At 43.5% G+C, this 17,696-nt stretch overlaps 1 protein-coding gene across 2 annotated transcripts in view; it reads left to right on the top strand.

Moving 5' to 3' along the window:
• The first annotated feature begins 9,258 nt into the window (after positions 1-9,258).
• Positions 9,259-17,696, top strand: part of SORCS2 (sortilin related VPS10 domain containing receptor 2) — a 1,283,452-nt gene continuing 1,275,014 nt past the window's right edge. For both annotated transcript variants that reach the window (XM_068276884.1, XM_068276875.1), the window contains exon 1: positions 9,259-9,585. In XM_068276884.1, the coding sequence (XP_068132985.1) occupies positions 9,304-9,585 (282 nt within the window). In that variant the 5' untranslated portion in view covers positions 9,259-9,303. The remainder of the gene's footprint in view (positions 9,586-17,696) is intronic.

Raw genomic sequence — 17,696 nt, 5'->3', positions numbered from 1 at the left:
GTGCGTCCCAACATCCCTCCTATTGCGCCTCTGCTCGCCTCTCGCGTGATTACAAAGGAGGAAAACTGAACCCACTGCCTCCGTGTCATCATGGCCATCATCTGGCGCTTCCTACTAGGAAGTATTATTCTGCGTTCCACACTACAATAGAGAACAGGAGACCTTACTGCAGCCAATTTCTACCCCATAACCATAATAAATATAAACCCTCAATATGTGTGGGTTCGTGCAACTACTCACTTACCATTACATGTGCAAACAGCTACTATAAATACGTGTTATAGTGTCAATAGCATACATAGATATATACCCCACCTAATTGTTAGAGCCCACCCACTATTTATAATACTAATCTCTAGTGCTATACAAATAATAAAAAGTAGTACATTTTACTGATGTCCCTCACCCTACAGACAGCAAGATTACTGATATCCCTCACCACCTGGCATTAAGGGGGTGACCCCCCAAAAAATCACAACCATGTATACAGTGCTCAAAAAACTGCAAAAAACATTATATAAGATCCTCCAATATTACACACAATAAACATGAATCAATGTAACAAATACAGTGTTAACTAGAACCCACGAAGTGTACCCACCAAACATCCCCCCCTTAATCATCAGCAATGAAGCAATTTAAATTCACCTCAAAATTCAAACCCATGAGGTGTAATTTTTTCATTTTATAGATCCATTCTGTTTCTAATTTCGAGACTTCCCTGGTCTTGTGGCATCCTCGCCACCTCATAGATAATTTCTGTAGCGCTGTAAACTGTAACAGAGCAGGGTCACGGTTATGTTTCAAACTAAAATGTTTTGACAGACTATGTCCCTCTACCCATTTCTCTATATTTCTGACATGTTCAGACATTCTTTCCCTTAACTTCCTTGTTGTCCGTCCTATGTACTGTATCCCACACGGACACCATGCCAGATATACCACATATCTTGAATAACACGTTATACATTCCCTAATCTTAAAACTTTCCCCTGTTGTGAATGACATTACCATGTTCCTTCTTCTGGACCTCGTCTTACAACACTCATTGCATGTCCCACACGGATAGAAGCCCACCTGTCCCAATAGATCCATTGTGTTATTATTTCTGGGCCCATCCACAAAGGTGGGCACCACCAGACTTTGCAAATTTTTTGCCTTCCTATATATAAAAGTCGGCCGGGGGGGTAGGTGGTGCGCTAGTATGTGATCTCCCAACAGCACATTCCAGTGCCGTTTGATGCTCCTTTCCACCTGTCTATATTGAGAGTTGTAGTCCAAGACAATCGCGAACCCATAATCCTTCTCCCCTACTGCTCCTCCAATTCTATCTGTAAGGGTAACTGCCCTATCCATCTGTCTAAGGCCCGGTTCACATTAGCGTTCGCTATCAGGATTTTCCGGATCGGATCCGGAACGCATACTGTACAAACGGAACGTACGTTCCGCATAGCAATGTAATGTCTATGCGGACGTTCACACGCGTCCGTTCCGTACGTACCGGAGCCGGATCGGATCCGGACTCCGGACTCTTTTCCAACATGCGCTATTTTTTGGGTCCGGATCTCCGGCCCACGCATCCTGACCGGAGCCTGACCGGAGCCTGACAGCACCATCAGGCACACAGAAACCAATGGGGAACGGAAGGCACAGAACACACTGCCTACAAAAACCTGACATTCTACCCCACTTCCTATGCGTATCCAAGCGGCCATTTCGGATGGGGACACATGGGTCAAGCATGTCTGGAGTGGAGCAGCAGTGACAGACGTGCTGGAGCTGTTTTGGCAGAATGTCGGAGGTGGAGGTGAGGCCTACAGCAGAGGAACCTGATTCTACAGGTGCACCTTCTGCTGACCCCAACATTTTTTATTTAATTTCGCTATTTTTTGCCCACGGATCCTGATGGCAGCCTGATGCATGCCTGATGCAAACGGACCGGATCCTGATCGGATCCTGATCGGAACCGTACGGTTCTGATCAGGATCAGGTCCTGATCCGATCAGGATCCGATCAGGATTTGGTCCGTTTGCAAGGCAAAACGCAAGTGTGAATGGGGACTAATCCTCTCCACTTCTTCCACCAACACCTCCCTCCTATAACCCTTTTCCTCAAACCTCTTTATCAAGATCTCACTTTGCTCCAGAAAGTCACTTTCTCTAGTGCAGTTCCTTTTCATCCTGATAAATTGTCCCCTTGGTATATTGCGCAGCCACATATCATGATGGCAGCTATTGGTTGGTATGTATCCATTCCGATCAGTTTTTTTGAAAAAAGTTTTGGTCCCCACCCCACCCCCTTCTCTATATAAGGTTAAATCCAAAAAATCAACCGTATCTCTGCTCCACTTTGCATCCAATCGGATCCCCAAATTGTTACTATTCAACACATCCACATATTTGGGTATATCCTCTTCCCCCCCCCTCCCATATCCATAACAGATCATCGATATAACGCCACCAATGTACAATGGGCCTACTTATATCCATATCCAACACATATTTTTCCCACTTTCCCATAAAAATATTAGCATAACTGGGGGCAAATTTTGCCCCCATCGCACAGCCAACCTTCTGCCTATAATAGCTGCCTCCATACCAGAAATAATTGTGGCTTAAGCAATACCCAAGGAGCTCAACTATAAATTCTATCTGTTGTCCCTTCAGGTTCCCTCTTTCTTCTAGCGCTTCTGCTACTGCCTTGGTTCCTTCTACATGGGGGATAATAGTGTACAGAGAGGAGACGTCCGCCATTATAAAGAACCGTCCCTCCCCAAACACTACTCCCTCAAGTTTCTGTAATACTTGTTTGGTGTCCCTTACCAGTTGTGGCAAATCCCTAACAACAGGCTGCAAAAAGAAATCCACATACTCACCTATCCTTTGATTCAGGCCCCCTATCCCACTCACTATCGGGCGACCCGGTGGGTGTTCTAAGTTTTTGTGGATTTTTGGGTTCTGGTATAATACCGGGATCCTTGGAGCATCAACCAGTAAGTACCTAAACTCCACATCTGAGATAATACCAACATCCATCCCATGTCTCAAAATTCCACACAGTTCCTTCCTATACTCTTGAGTTGGATTACCCCTTAATAATTCATACGTATTGTCATCTCCCACCAGTCTATCCATTTCTTCCACATATTGTTGTTTACTCAGCACCACCACCCCTCCCCCCTTTTCTGCAGGCCGTATCACTATATCTTCCCTTTTCTTGAGGTCCTCAACCACCCTCTTATCCCAATCTTTTCTCCCCTCCTCAATTTTTTCTACATCATTCATTACCAGGTTTTTGAATACATCAACAGTATTACCTTTAGCTTGATCCATAGGATTAAATTTAGACTTGTTCCTCAGCTTAGTGTGTTGAAACCCATCACTCCGTGTATCATCCCTTTCTACCCTCTGTGGTCTATTCAGAAAGTATTTTTTCATATTGAGATTCCTAAGATACTTATTCAGATTAATGTAGGTATCAAATTTATTCAGATTCTTTCTGGGGGCGAACTTCAAACCTCTATCTAAGACCCTTAGCTCTGCTTCAGACAACGGCGCTCCACTAATGTTAAACACCCCTTGGGCGACTACTCTTTTCTTTTTTTCCCCACCCCTTCCCCTGCAGCCTCTTCTATGCCTCTTTTTCTTCCCATTCCTCCCCCCACCCCCAGGCCTCCTCTCTACCCCTGCCCCTGACTGAAGACGATCAGCTACGCCGTTGGTGGCTACGAGGCCAAGAACTTCCCTTTGGTCTGTTCCTTGCTATTAGTGGACTGTGAGGCAGCGCAAATTTTGTGTTTTTTATATGCAATCAATCATTGGTGGTGCTCATGGCAGCCGCAGCGGCAGCGGCAGGCAAGCTGAGCACATACCTCCTTCTGGCCTCCAATTACTAAGAGCTTCATAGAACTTCCTGTTTACACAGGAAGTTCCATAAAGCACTGTGATCGGAGACCGGCCAGAAGGAGGTATGTGCTCAGCTTGCCTGCCACCGCTGCCACGGCTTCCGCGAGCACCACCAATGATTGATTGCAGGAGGGGAGCGCTAAGTGGAGAGCCCGAGGTGAGGGAGGGAGGGGGGAAATTTCCCCCCTCCCCACCGATCTGCGGCCACAGCTCTCCTCTTATGCTGCGAAAATTTTAACTTTTTGGCCAAAATGCAAAACGCTATGTGTGGCGGAAAACTAACACTGCACATTACTCTGAACACCCCATCCCCACTGTCAAATATGGTGGTGGCAGCATTATGCTCTGGGGGTGCTTCTCTTCAGCAGGGACAGGGAAGCTGGTCAGAGTTGATGGGAAGATGGATGGAGCCAAATACAGGGCAAACTTGGAAGAAAACCTCTTGGAGACTGCAAAAGACTTGAGACTGGGGCGGAGGTTCACCTTCCAGCAGGACAATGACCCTAAACATAAAGCCATGACAACAATGGAATGGATTAAAACAAAACATATTCATTCATGTGTTAGAATGGCCCAGTCAAAGTCCAGATCTAAATCCAATCGAGAATCTGTGGCAAGATCTGAAAACTGCTGTTCACAAACGCTGTCCATCTAATCTGACTGAGCTGGAGCGGTTTTGCAAAGAAGAATGGGCAAGGATTTCAGTCTCTAGATGTGCAAAGCTGGTAGAGACATACCGTAAAAGACTGGCAGCTGTAATTGCAGCAAAAGGTGATTCTACAAAGTATTGACTCAGGGGGACGAATAATTACGCACACCCCACTTTCCAGTTATTTATTTGTAAAAAATGTGTGGAATCATGTATGATTTTCGCTCCACTTCTAACGTGTACACCACTTTGTGTTGGTCTTTCATATGGAATTCCAATAAAATTGATGCATGTTTGTGGCAGTAATGTGACAAAATGTAGAAAATTTCAAGGGGGCCGAATACTTTTGCAACCCACTGTATATCATGTTTGTCGGTTCAATTTCAAGAAAACACGGTGACAAAGCTGCCTGCCTGTATTTACTGTAGAGCAGCTGGCTGCGCTGTCACACATAGCCACCATGGAGGAGGGAGGGGGACGGCCAGTCAGAATGACGTCATCAGACGTGAGTCATGGCGCAGGGTTCACACTGTGATGGCGCACACTGACACACACTGTGGGCTGATAAGCTGATATCTGAAAGAGCCAGATCAGAAGACAGTGACTACATGCTGAAGGGGCCACGCAGCCGCAGCAGCACTGAAGTAGGTATGTATGGGTCCCCTTAGACCCTGAATGAGGCCCTAAGCTGGTGCTTGAGGTGCCTGTCTGATTGATGATCCAGCTCTGATCTAACCTATACTGGGGGTGACCTATAGCTGGCTAACTAACTGGGGGGCTGGTGGGGGCGGGATTTTACGATTTTTACACCCTTGCTCTGGGTGCAATTTAGCCTAGAAACTGCCCTGAGTCTGACTATACAGTATATCAATATAATGCCTTTCAAGCCACAAGCAAGGAAATACTTAGAATAATTTTGATAGTACTTTCTCTCCTATGTTTTGCTACTTTTTTCAATTGCAGAAAACTGAAAAGTTATCTCACGGAGAAGATGAAAAATAATCTCCCTGGAGAAAACTTAGGAGAAAATCGAATAAGGGCTAAAGATGGAAAACAATAAACAAATCAAATACAGTGGCTTGCAAAAGTATTCGGCCCCCTTGAAGTTTTCCACATTTTGTCACATTACTGCAACAAACATGAATCAATTTTATTGGAATTCCACGTGATAGACCAATACAAAGTGGTGTACAGGTGAGAAGTGGATCGAAAATCATACATCATTCCAAACATTTTTTTACAAATAAATAACTGCAAAGTGGGGTGTGCGTAATTATTCAGCCCCCTGAGTCAATACTTTGTAGAACCACCTTTTGCTGCAATTACAGCTGCCAGTCTTTTAGGGTATGTCTCTACCAGCTGTACACATCTAGATACTGAAATCCTTGCCCATTCTTCTTTGCAAAACAGCTCCAGCTCAGTCAGATTAGATGGACAGTGTTTGTGAACAGCAGTTCTCAGATCTTGCCACAGATTCTCGATTGGATTTATATCTGGACTTTGACTGGGCCATTCTAACACATGGATATGTTTTGTTTTACACCATTCCATTGTTGTCATGGCTTTATGTTTAGGGTCATTGTAGTGCTGGAAGGTGAACCTCCGCCCCAGTCTCAAGTCTTTTGCAGACTCCAAGAAGTTTTCTTCCAAGTTTGCCCTATATTTGGCTCCATCCATCTTCCCTTCAACTCTGACCAGCTTCCCTGTCCCTGCTGAAGAGATGCACCCCCAGAGCATGATGCTGCCACCACCATATTTGACAGTGGAGATGATGCATTCTGAGTGATGTGCAGTGTTAGTTTTCCACCACACATAGCGTTTTGCATTTTGGCCAAAAAGTTCCATTTTGGTCTCATCTGACCAGAGCACCTTCTACCACATGTTTGCTGTGTCCCCCACATGGCTTGTGGCAAACTGCAAACGGGACTTCTTATGCTTTCTGTTAACAATGTCTTTCTTCTTGCCACTCTTCCATAAATGCCAACTTTGTACAGTGCACGACTAATAGTTTTCCTATGGACAGATTCCCCCACCTGAGCTGAAGATCTCTGCAGCTCGTCCAGAGTCACCATGGGCCTCTTGACTGCATTTCTGATCAGCGCTCTCCTTGTTTGGCCTGTGAGTTTAGGTGGATGGACTTGTGTTGGTAGGTTTACAGTTTGCCATACTCCTTCCGTTTCTGAATGATCACTTGAACAGTGCTCCGTGGGATGTTCAAGGCTTTGGAAATCTTTTTGTAGCCTAAGCTTGCTTTAAATTTCTCAATAACTTTATCCCTGACCTGTCTGGTGTGTTCTTTGGACTTCATGGTGTTGTTGCTCCCAATATTCTCTTAGACAACCTCTGAGGCCGTCACAGAGCAGCTGTATTTGTACTGACATTAGATTACACACAGGTGTACGCTATTTAGTCATTAGCACTCCTCAGGCAATGTCTATGGGCGACTGACTGCACTCAGACCAAAGGGGGCTGAATAATTATGCACACCCCACTTTGCATTGATTTGTAAAAAATGTTGGGAATCATGTATTATTTTCGTTCCACTTCTCACGTGTACACCACTTTGTATTGGTCTTTTACGTGGAATTCCAATAAAATTGATTCATGTTTGTGACAGTAATATGACAAAATGTGGAAAACTTCAAGGGGGCCAAATACTTTTGCAAGCCACTGTATTTATTCATTTCCGGGTACAGGAGTTCACTTCCTGACTGACATCAGGAAGTTGAAAGAAACCCCCTGCTTTCTAAGCGCTTAGAAAAGCGCTTTGAAAGTGTAGAGAAAGGAGATTTTAAAAATCGCAAAACACTGCTCAGTGCTTCAAAAAGGGCTGGGCAATTCATAATGTGAACAAGGCCTTAAAGATGACTTGAGTTGTAATATAAAAAACATACCTCCCAACTTTTTGAGATAAGAAAGAGGGACACTTAAGCCACGCCCCTGCAACACCCCTAGTCACGAATATCATAAAGATTTCATAAGAAAAATGTGTTGTTTTATAACTCAAACGACACTGGTCCTTTCTATCTTGGTTAATTTTCCTTCATATTAACATTTGAAAATTAGAAATATATCAATTTAAATGATGGGAATAAAGGTTAGAGCCAATCAAACATATTTTTCAGTAGAGAAATATAAATATTTACATAGAAAGAGGGACAAAGTCCTGAAAGGGACAGAGGGACCGGGCTCCCAAAGAGGGACTGTCCCTCCAAAAGCAGGACAGTTGGGAGCTATGTAAAAAAGTACCCCTGGGGATACTTACCTCGGGAGGGGGAAGCCTCTGGATCCTATCGAGTCTTCCCGTCCTATGGTGGTCTCGCTAGATGGCCCTGAATGGCGGGCATGTATATATTTACCTTCTCGGCTCCAGCGCAGATGCAGTAGCAGCTCTCTGATCGGGATCAGGCGGAAATAGTCATTCCCAGTCAGGTTCGCTCTACTGCGCAGGTGAAAGTAGAGAGGCCCCGATTGGGATCGGCTATTTCTGCCTTAGCCCATCGGGGAGCCGCTGCTGCGCCTGTGTAGGAGCTGGGGAAGGTAAATATTGCAGGTGCTACTGAGCCTGAGCCACAGCATGACAAATTGTCGGCTGTGGTTTTAGAGGGGCCCAGAGAGACCACCGTGGGAAGGCTTAGGATGGAGAAAGCCTCAATAAGATCCAAAGGCCCCTCCCAAAAGTAAGTACCCCCCAGGTCCTGATCCAATTCACTTTTTCTCCCAAGTTTTTCCCCGATGCATTTTTACGCCTTATCAATAAAATGTCTTTTAAAAGGACTCAGAGCTGAATCGAATAAAAAGTTTTATACATACCTGGGGCGTCCTCCAGCCCATCCGCTCGTATCGCTCTCCACTGTCTGCAGCTTCAGTACCGGGTCCCATCACTTCCGTCAGTCGGGGCCAGTCTGACGTAAGAGAAGTGCGCTGTTTGCGTATCTCTCCAGCAGCTGCAGGAGAGATACGTAGAGGGCGCGCTTCTCCTGCATAGACTGGCCCCGACTGACGGAAGTGATGGGACCCAGTTCCCGAAGCTGCAGACAGCGAGAGCGATCTGAGCGGATGGGCTGGAGGACGCCCCAGGTATGTATAAAACTTTTTGTTTGATTCAGCTCTGGTACACTTTAAGCCAGCAGCAAGCAAGAAAACACTAATGTCCCACCTTTATTTTGGTACTTTTTCAACCGCAGAGTCCTGAAAAGTGATCTTAACACAGACACAGAACATTTATATTGAGCTTTTGTCCTGGCTGACTCAAAGCGCCAGAGCTGCAGCCACTAGGATGCGCTCTATAGGCAGTAGCAGTGTTAGGGAGACTTGCCCAAGGTCTCCTACTGAATAGGTGCTGGCTTACTTAAACAGAAGATGAAAAATGATCTCCTAGAAGAAAAAGTGAATTGGATTGGGCCCTCAGTTTGTATGCAGAATGCCCTTGCTGAAACGCCTTGGTGGAAAAATAGAGGGAAATAAAGAACAGAAATTACATTTCACCTCTTTACAAAAACAGATCCCTCAGGTCCCTAAGTGAATCCACTTGTCAGCTGTCAAGAACACTTGAGCTCGATTATAGGCTTTGAGCAGCAGGTGGCGCCCTCCCCCCATTCCTCAGTGACAGTTCCAGTTCTGAAATCTCATGTTCTCCAGCGCAGGGAGGAAAAACCTTGCTTTGTTTGCAATCCCTCCCTCTACGAGTATCTATCTATCTCAGCATACACATCCCCAGCCTGTCACCAGCCGCATCAGAAGAAGAGCATGGCACTGAGGGGGCCACTTCTGCCACCCCCTATGGGCATCCTCTGCTTGGCCAGTGCCTCCCTGCTGGTGCTGATGGTGCAGGGCACGGGCTGGGTGAGGAAGGCACGGGATATACAGGGCACAGGTGATGGAGATGGGGACCCCTATGCCACTACAGCTGCTCGCTTTGGGAGGGCTACAGCCAGAGACCACATCTCACTCCTCAGCACCTCGTTTGTACTGAAGGGGGACGCCTCTCACAACCAGGCGATGGTGCACTGGACCGGGGAGAACAGCAGCGTGAGTGACCTACTCTCTCCTCTCTCTCTCTCTCTGTGCATTGGAATTAAGCTGGCAAATGTCATTAGTCACCTGTCACATGATGCTTCTTCTCATCAGCCTCCTCTCGTTGTCACTGATGGAGTGGCTGGATGCTAACTTACTTGTGTCATGCTGTTGTGCCACTGGGCAACTTGGGTGTCCATTTGAATGGCAATGCTTCTACCTACCTCTGGAACTTGCAGTTTTTTCTTTCTTGGACATGCTGTAGTTTTCTGTGGCTTCCATAAGGTCCTCTGTGCAAAAAAGCAATTACTCTTGACAGCTGTCAAACGAAGTGCTTATCTGTCGCCAGATCTTAGGACAAGTTGTGCCTGGCTGGCACACACCATGCAATCCTCCCATCAGGTCGACGGGCGATTTCTCATCCGATAATTTCCAGCGTGTCCGATCTGTCTCTGACTACTGGGAACACACTATGCAATTTCCCGCCCGATCTGCGAGAATAGGGCGATTATTTCCGACATGCCCGATCTGTTTCCGATCAAGAAAGGGATCATTTTTGAAAAGTTATGATAGGAAAATTGATCCCTTTTTCAATCAGGAGCAGTTTGGACATGTACACACGTTACAATTTCCTGTCCGTTCACCCGTCGATCAGATGGGAAATTGCACTGTGTGTTCCCAGTATAAGGAAGGGATCGGTTTTGTGCAGTACTGATCTCAAAATTGAAACCTCTCAAGTGAAAGCAGACCGAACATGCTGGAAATTATCCTGTCGATCTGATGGGATAAATTGCATGGTGTGTACCAGGCATTAGATTTTACAACCAGACCTTGCGTCCTTGCAGAGTGGTGCCTTGCATGTGTGGCACAGCAGGAGTTAATGCTCATCTACATAGCTCTCCTGATCACATCACTATTTTGGCGTAATGTTTAATGTATTTCATGATGGCTTAATGTAGTTCTGTAGGAGAACCTGTGCTTGCATGATCCATCCACCAATCAATTACTCTTGACAGCTGTCAGGATGATGTATGGTCTGCCGACTGCAGGTCATGGAGCAATGGGTAAATCTTACCTTACATCCAGAAGTACAGCAGCAATGGCAGGCTGGGAGCTGGTACCATGATGGGCTGGCATTGAACAAGCAGCTCTGTGCCTGTGTCTTGCCTCCTGTCTGTGTTTGCATCTCAGATTACATTTATTACTGTCCTTGATTTTTTTTAATAAAGATGTTTGATAATGATAGATGTCCTTTATAACACCACTGCCACCATCTGTTGCGGATTTGTGCTTTTTTGAATAAGTTTGTTGCGCTCTTAAGGTGGCCACTAATGAGCCAACCTTTTTCATCCAATCTTACCATTTCTGTGTAATATAAGGGAACTGCATAAAAGATCCATTTAATATATTTACTCAATTTACCCTTATACTACATAGATCTGGTAAAATTGGATGAAAAAGATGGGATCATTAGCGAGCACCTTTACATGGATATGCTTTTGTTTATCTTGTTTGTTTTGGTTTGCTGTTGTTTTTGTTGCCGCTTGTATGTTGCTGCATGGTGTTTATATGGTGTTTACATGACTTCTGTCCGCCAGCCAATCAGTTATACACGACAGCTGTCAGAATGATGAACTATGTGGCAGCCTATCTTCAGTGCAAAGGTAGCTTTTACCCACAGCTATGCTGTGCCCTAGCAAACTGGCTACCTGAATGTGGAATAGTAACAGATTTCTGCCCACCATGCTTATGCCTACCTCTGGATAAGCCTCCACTTTAGTGATATACATTTTAAAGGACATCTGAAGTGAGAGGGATATGGTGCTTGCCATATTTATTAACTTTGAAACAATACCGGTTGCCTGGCAGTCCTGCTGATCTCTTTGGCTGCAGTCGTGTCTGAATCACACACCTGAAACGAGCATGCAGCTAATCCAGCCAATCTTCAGTCAGAAACATATGCTTGTTGAGAGCCTATGACTAAAGTATTAGATGCAGAGGATCAGCAGGGCTGCTAGACAACTGGTATTGTTTAAAAGTGGACCTGAACTCTTGCACAGGACATAAGGAAAACAGAGAGAAATGCAACCTGTATGTATTTAGAGATTTTAGCCTGTTTAATTACTCCTCATCTGTGAGTAATCTCAAGTGTAATTTGATCTCTCAGCTGTGTCAGCTGGCTACCTCGGCAGAGCAGCTAATTTGTAATCACAGGATCTTAACCCTATGTCTGCTTCCATGAAAGCAGGACATAGACACACTGCAGATTTATGTCAGGATTTATATCTGCTGTATCACAGAAATGTTTTTCTTTAAAGGTTATTATGCTGTTGCTTATCTTTTAGAGCAAGGAGTTCAGGTCCGCTTTAAATAAATGTGTCAGCTTCTCATTTCAGGTTTCCTTTAATGTTTGCCTTAGAAGCAGTTCAAAACATAAATTCCACTTACTAGTAGTATATATGTGTGTGTTACTTAAAATACTACTTTTAAATTAAAACATCATTTATTATTAAGTATATGTGATATACCCGCCTGTGTTGTACCAAGTGGTTTAGGGACTGTTACACTGTGTAATACGATGCTTATACAATGTTTTGTAAACATACAGTGTAGTTATTGTTTATGCTAATTGTATTATTATTATTATTATCATTGGCTGGTTGTATTTAGCATTGTTTGTGTGTGTATACTTGCCACCAATCAGTCAGCCCTGACAGCTGTCACCGTGATGTATATGCGCCATACGCAGGGCATAAGACAGCTGCTGCTGATATTTATGGACGATTTGCTGGGATCAAAGCTTAACTTGGAAACAAACGATTGCGACAAGTTCAGTCACTCCGGCATCCGTGGCCTGTTACATGCACGATATCTTGGAATTGCAGTTGAGAAGTGTTCATAATAGTTATATACCGCTTGCTGTGGATGTGAATGGAGCTATCCCTATGCACTGTCAGGCACTGTCTTACTAACAGATGATGGATGAGCGGAATGTGAATGAGGCTTGCTTGGCGGTGGATGGGGAAAGGATTAATGCGAGCTTTGCGGGTCTTGCACCGGTGGCCTGCGCTGATCTGTTGTCAGGTAGAGAGGGGAGACAGGCCGTTTACATTCATTTCGGGTTCCGCCCTTATCCTAAACGGAGTCACTGAGGAGAGATAACAGGCTGGCACAGCACACAGGATCAGCTTGCTGGCAGGGGGTGCTGAATGGCAGAGATGTGCCAGGCAATTCCGTCTGTCTAATTATTTTGTCAGCTGAGGGCTCAGCTACACATAAGATTAACCTCTTGTCACTGTCAATTCATTTGCAGCATGTTTATGCCAGTGGTGTCTGTCAACAAACAGTTAATTTCATATGAAAAAAACGAACGTGTACAGACCTCCCACGTGTACCTCGGTCTTAAAGGGGAGCTAAACTCAGAATTTCCTCTCTGCTATAAAATATTAGCCACAGCATGATAACCTTTAAGGATAAAATAAAATATTAATTGCAATTGATGGGTATCTTAAAAAAACCCTGGGAGCTTTACTTGGTTTTACTTTTGCAGAAGGAACTGAAATGGTTAAGCCTCAGTGTTTACTAAATGGAGAGCTGCCTTGGCAGAGCTCCTGTAGTCTATTCCCAGTTGCTGTTTGACTTGCCTAAACAAACACAGAACACAGAGAAGGGAATTTCCTCACCAACCATACCTGGAATAAAGACTTTTCATTGTGTGGTGTGCAGGAGTTCAAGTCCACTTTAACTTATGGGTACTAATAACAAGGCCAGGGCCAGGGGGTGTACTGGGAGTACTTCTGCAGGGGGCTCAGATCACTGGAAGGGACTTTCTAGTTTTATCTGATTAGAGGTATGGAGATGGGGTGGGCCTGATTATAGGTGTGGCAGGGGTGTGTCTTAAGGGCGTCCCTCTTTTTTATCACAAAAAACTTGTGTTTAATAAAGTGCTGATCTGTGTGACTGCTACTTTATAAATATGGTGAATAAAAATATAGGTAATTTTTTTTCTTGCAATCAGAAGAAGCAAAAAAAATTCAATGATCTGGCGGTGATGGACTTTTTGGTGGATTGCCAATTTTATAAATATGGTGATTTAAAAAGTGTTGTTATTACTGTACAAATTATTTTCTGGCGATAAGGTGATTGCTACCTTTATAATTAGACCCAATGTATCGGTTATGGAACACCAAGCGGATGTGAGATAATTCTGTGTGCGGCACCATGTTGTTTATTTTCAACTAGCATGCCCATTACTGCTTGCTTAGGATACCTCTAATTCTACAATATTTCTCGATTTGTTGATTGTATCAGTGTTGGAGCTTACGGATGACTCATAAAAGCTTAGGCTTAATCCATTATTGTTATTTTGAGCTGAAGAACCTAAATGGTCCAGTAAACCAGCATGTAATGTGCAGTTTTAAAGGACAACTGAACTGACAAGTACATGGAGGCTGCCATATTTATTTCCTTTTAAGCAATACCAGTTGCCTGGATGCCCTGCTGATCCTCTGCCTCATGCTTTTAGCCATAGACCCTGAACAAGCATGCAGCAGATCAGGTGTTTCTGACATTATTGTCAGATCTGACAAGATTAGCTGCATTCTTGTTTCTGGTGTTATTCAGACACTACTGCAGTCAAATAGACCAGCAGGGCTGCCAGGCAACTGGTATTGTTCAACAGGAAATAAATATGGCAGCCTCCGTATTCTTCTCACTTCAGCTGTGCTTTAAGCACAGGGAGCCAGGCTAATTTACAAAGCTGCAGAAAGGGTTAATTCGATCTCCCATTTTACTGGGCCAGGCAATCAGGTATACATGTCCACTGCGCCACCGCGCTTGGGAAAAGGGTGTGAACCATAGTTTTGTACTGGAATCCTTGACTTCTAGTGATGACTAAAAAAATCTGATTATTCCATTTGTTTTTTGTTTATTTACTTTTGTATGCTTTTTATGTAAACATTAATCTTTCTTGCAGCTGAATAATTTTATTTACTAAAATCTGATATTACAAAATGAGTTAGCAATTAGCAAATATATGATGACATTCTCCATAGACATGAATAAGAGCTTGTCAGTGTCACAATGCCATGCTAGGGCATGGGCATTGCCAGGAATCATGCTATCAGTCTGTTTATTAAACAGATGGACTCTGGGGATTAGCAGACATACCTGACCACAAGGATAAATCCAGATTCAAATGAGCATCGGGTTAAAACTGGAACTTGGAAAAAGTTTTTGTTGTTTTATTTTTGGTTTTTGTTTTTTTCTTCAGTCTCGGCTTTGCAAGGATGAGCTGAGTCATATTAATTAATTCAATTTTCCTCATGATTTATCCTCTTCACAGACTTAACACCTGTGTATTATAAGTAATAATTTATTCGCAAGTTATTTTTACTTGTTAAAAATGCCATAAATACTGTAAATTTCACAAAATCTGTTCTTTTGTAAACGATTCAGTACTTCTCTAAAACCAAGTTTTCAGAAAGTGTGTTAAAGTTAGAGTTGATTATTGCTATTTAGATGTGATTATTGCTATTATAAGAGGCCATTGCAATGTTTAAAAAATACCTTTTATTACAAATTATGCTTTAAAAAAACAAAGTATAAAAAATGTATACTGTTCCTAAAAGGCATAGTATCACTTCCTATTTGCAGGCATTGCCTGGGCCATATCAGACTATAATAGTGACTGGCAAATGGTTAGTGACTTTGTGATTGGCAGCTGCATAGTTATTGACATGTGGTTTAAAAAGTGGAAGAGCTGTTTTTTTCAATTTGTTCTTATTTATAGGTTTTAAAATGAAATAAAAAAAATGACACACACACACACACACACACACACACGTCTGTTTATGTAAGTTAAATCTCTCAAAAATTACCATTTTAACTCCAGTTTGTAGCCAGTTTCAAAAACTGATTGTAAGTATGGTACATATTGCAACTATTTACAAGTCTTGAATTTGCACTGTGTTTGTAGCAAAGACTGCCTTGGTTTACCCCCCCCCCCCCCCCCTCTCCTTAAAGAAATACGGTAATTAGCTGCAGAGAATATAATAACAGTAATTATTTGCTAAGTTTTTTTTTTGTCCACGCATTGAACTAATGACTGGCAACAGTCAGGATCATTGTAAAGTGTCTATATTTTTGTAAGCAAGTTGAAATAATGTTTGCTGTCACTCCTAGCTATGTCTACAGCTGAAAGAAAGGAATTGTTTATTTCTCAGGAAAACTTACAGTGTACCCGAGGCGACATGTGCCATGATGAGATACACATTTGTATGTACAGTGCAAGACATTACCGTAATATCCAGGCTGTTTCTTTTTAATTTTTATTTTGCTGCCTGAAAGAGTTAATTTTCAGGAATGGAAGTGACAGCTTCTGTCTTGTTGGTACCTTGTAGATATATAGTAAACCTCACTGATAAGCAAATTACAGCCATAAAAAATTTCCTAACAGAATACAACTTCTGGGGGCAGCGGGAGAGATAGAATTAGGTCAGTAATTCATATATTTTAATTCTTGGACTCTTAACCTCCTTAGCAGTAACCCCGTGCTGGACACGGGGTAAGCCGCCGGAGGGTGCCGCTCAGGCCCTGCTGGGCCGATTTACATAATTTTTTTTTTGCTACACGCAGCTAGCACTTTGCAGGGTAAAAGCGCTTGTAGGGGTGATGGGGATAGCAAAGGGAGGGGGGAAGCATGTAGCTAGCGCTAGGCTAGCTACATGCTTTAAAAACATTTTTCTATTTTTAAAAAGTGCTGCGCTGCCTCCTGGCGGATTTATTGTACCACCAGGGGAGGTTAACGTGGATCCAAGATGAAAAACTAACTATTACAAGTAACTTGGCTATATATCTTATCTAAAGTTTAGATAGTTTACAAAGCAAGTATAGCTGCAAACAGCTTCAACAGTATATGATTATTTCTTTCACCTCTGCTCCCCTCTTCGCCCCCTTGCCTCTGAAATCATTGGCTGGTAACGCCTCCTCCTACTTTGGGAAAAACCTCCTCCTCCTCCCCAGCACTTGCTACATGGGACTCAGAACGCCTAGGCGCTGGCAGAGCTGTGGGCGGAGCTTGTTTAGTTTCTAGCAGTGGTTCTCAACGTTTTCAGCACATGTACCCCTGTGTGGGTCATCCCTAACAAATGTACACCCTACTGAATAAGGTGAAAAAAGTGGGTGTGGTCATAACATGATGTGGGTGGAGCCAAATACTAGCAAAATACAGGTAGCCCCTGGTTAACAAATGCGGTAGGCAGGGACTGTGTCCATACTTAATTTTAAAAAAAGTTAATGCGAAATCTGTTGTTGCATATTTGTAGCAATTTTGTTAAAATCTGGTATCAGAGGTGACAGCTGACAGCGTATATCTGCAGAGGCATCAAGTCTGTTCCTCTTTTTAACTTTTGTGTCACAGTATTTTGCACACCCACATTCGCACATATACAGTGGGTTGCAAAAGTATTCGGCCCCCTTGAAGTTTTCCACATTTTGTCATATTACTGCTACAAACATGAATCAATTTTATTGGAATTCCACATGAAAGACCAACACAGAGTGGTGTACACGTGAGAAGTGGAACGAAAATCATACATGATTCCAAACATTTTTTACAAATAAATAACTACAAAGTGGTGTGTGCATAATTATTCGGCCCCCTTTGATCTGAGTGTAGTCAGTTGCCTATAGATATTGCCTGATGAGTGCTAATGACTAAATAGAGTGCACCTGTGTGTAATCTAATGTCAGTACAAATACAGCTGCTCTGTGAGGGCCTCAGAGGTTGTCTAAGAGACTATTGGGAGCAACAACACAGTGAAGTCCAAAGAACACACAAGACAGGTCAGGGATCAAGTTATTAAGAAATTTAAAACTCACAGGCCGAACAAGGAGAGCGCTGATCAGAAATGCAGTCAAGAGGCCCATGGTGACTCTGGACGAGCTGCAGAGATCTACAGCTCAGGTGGGAGACTCTGTCCATAGGACAACTATTAGTCATGCACTGTACAAAGTTGGCCTTTATGGAAGAGTGGCAAGAAGAAAGGCATTGTTAACAGAAAGCATAAGAAGTCCCGTTTGCAGTTTGCCACAAGCCATGTGGGGGACACAGCAACCATGTGGAA

The sequence above is a fragment of the Hyperolius riggenbachi genome, chromosome 1, assembly GCF_040937935.1.
Source record: "Hyperolius riggenbachi isolate aHypRig1 chromosome 1, aHypRig1.pri, whole genome shotgun sequence".
Lineage (NCBI taxonomy): Eukaryota > Metazoa > Chordata > Amphibia > Anura > Hyperoliidae > Hyperolius > Hyperolius riggenbachi.
Note: the sequence above shows the minus strand (reverse complement) of the source record. Positions and strands in the feature narration are given on the sequence as shown.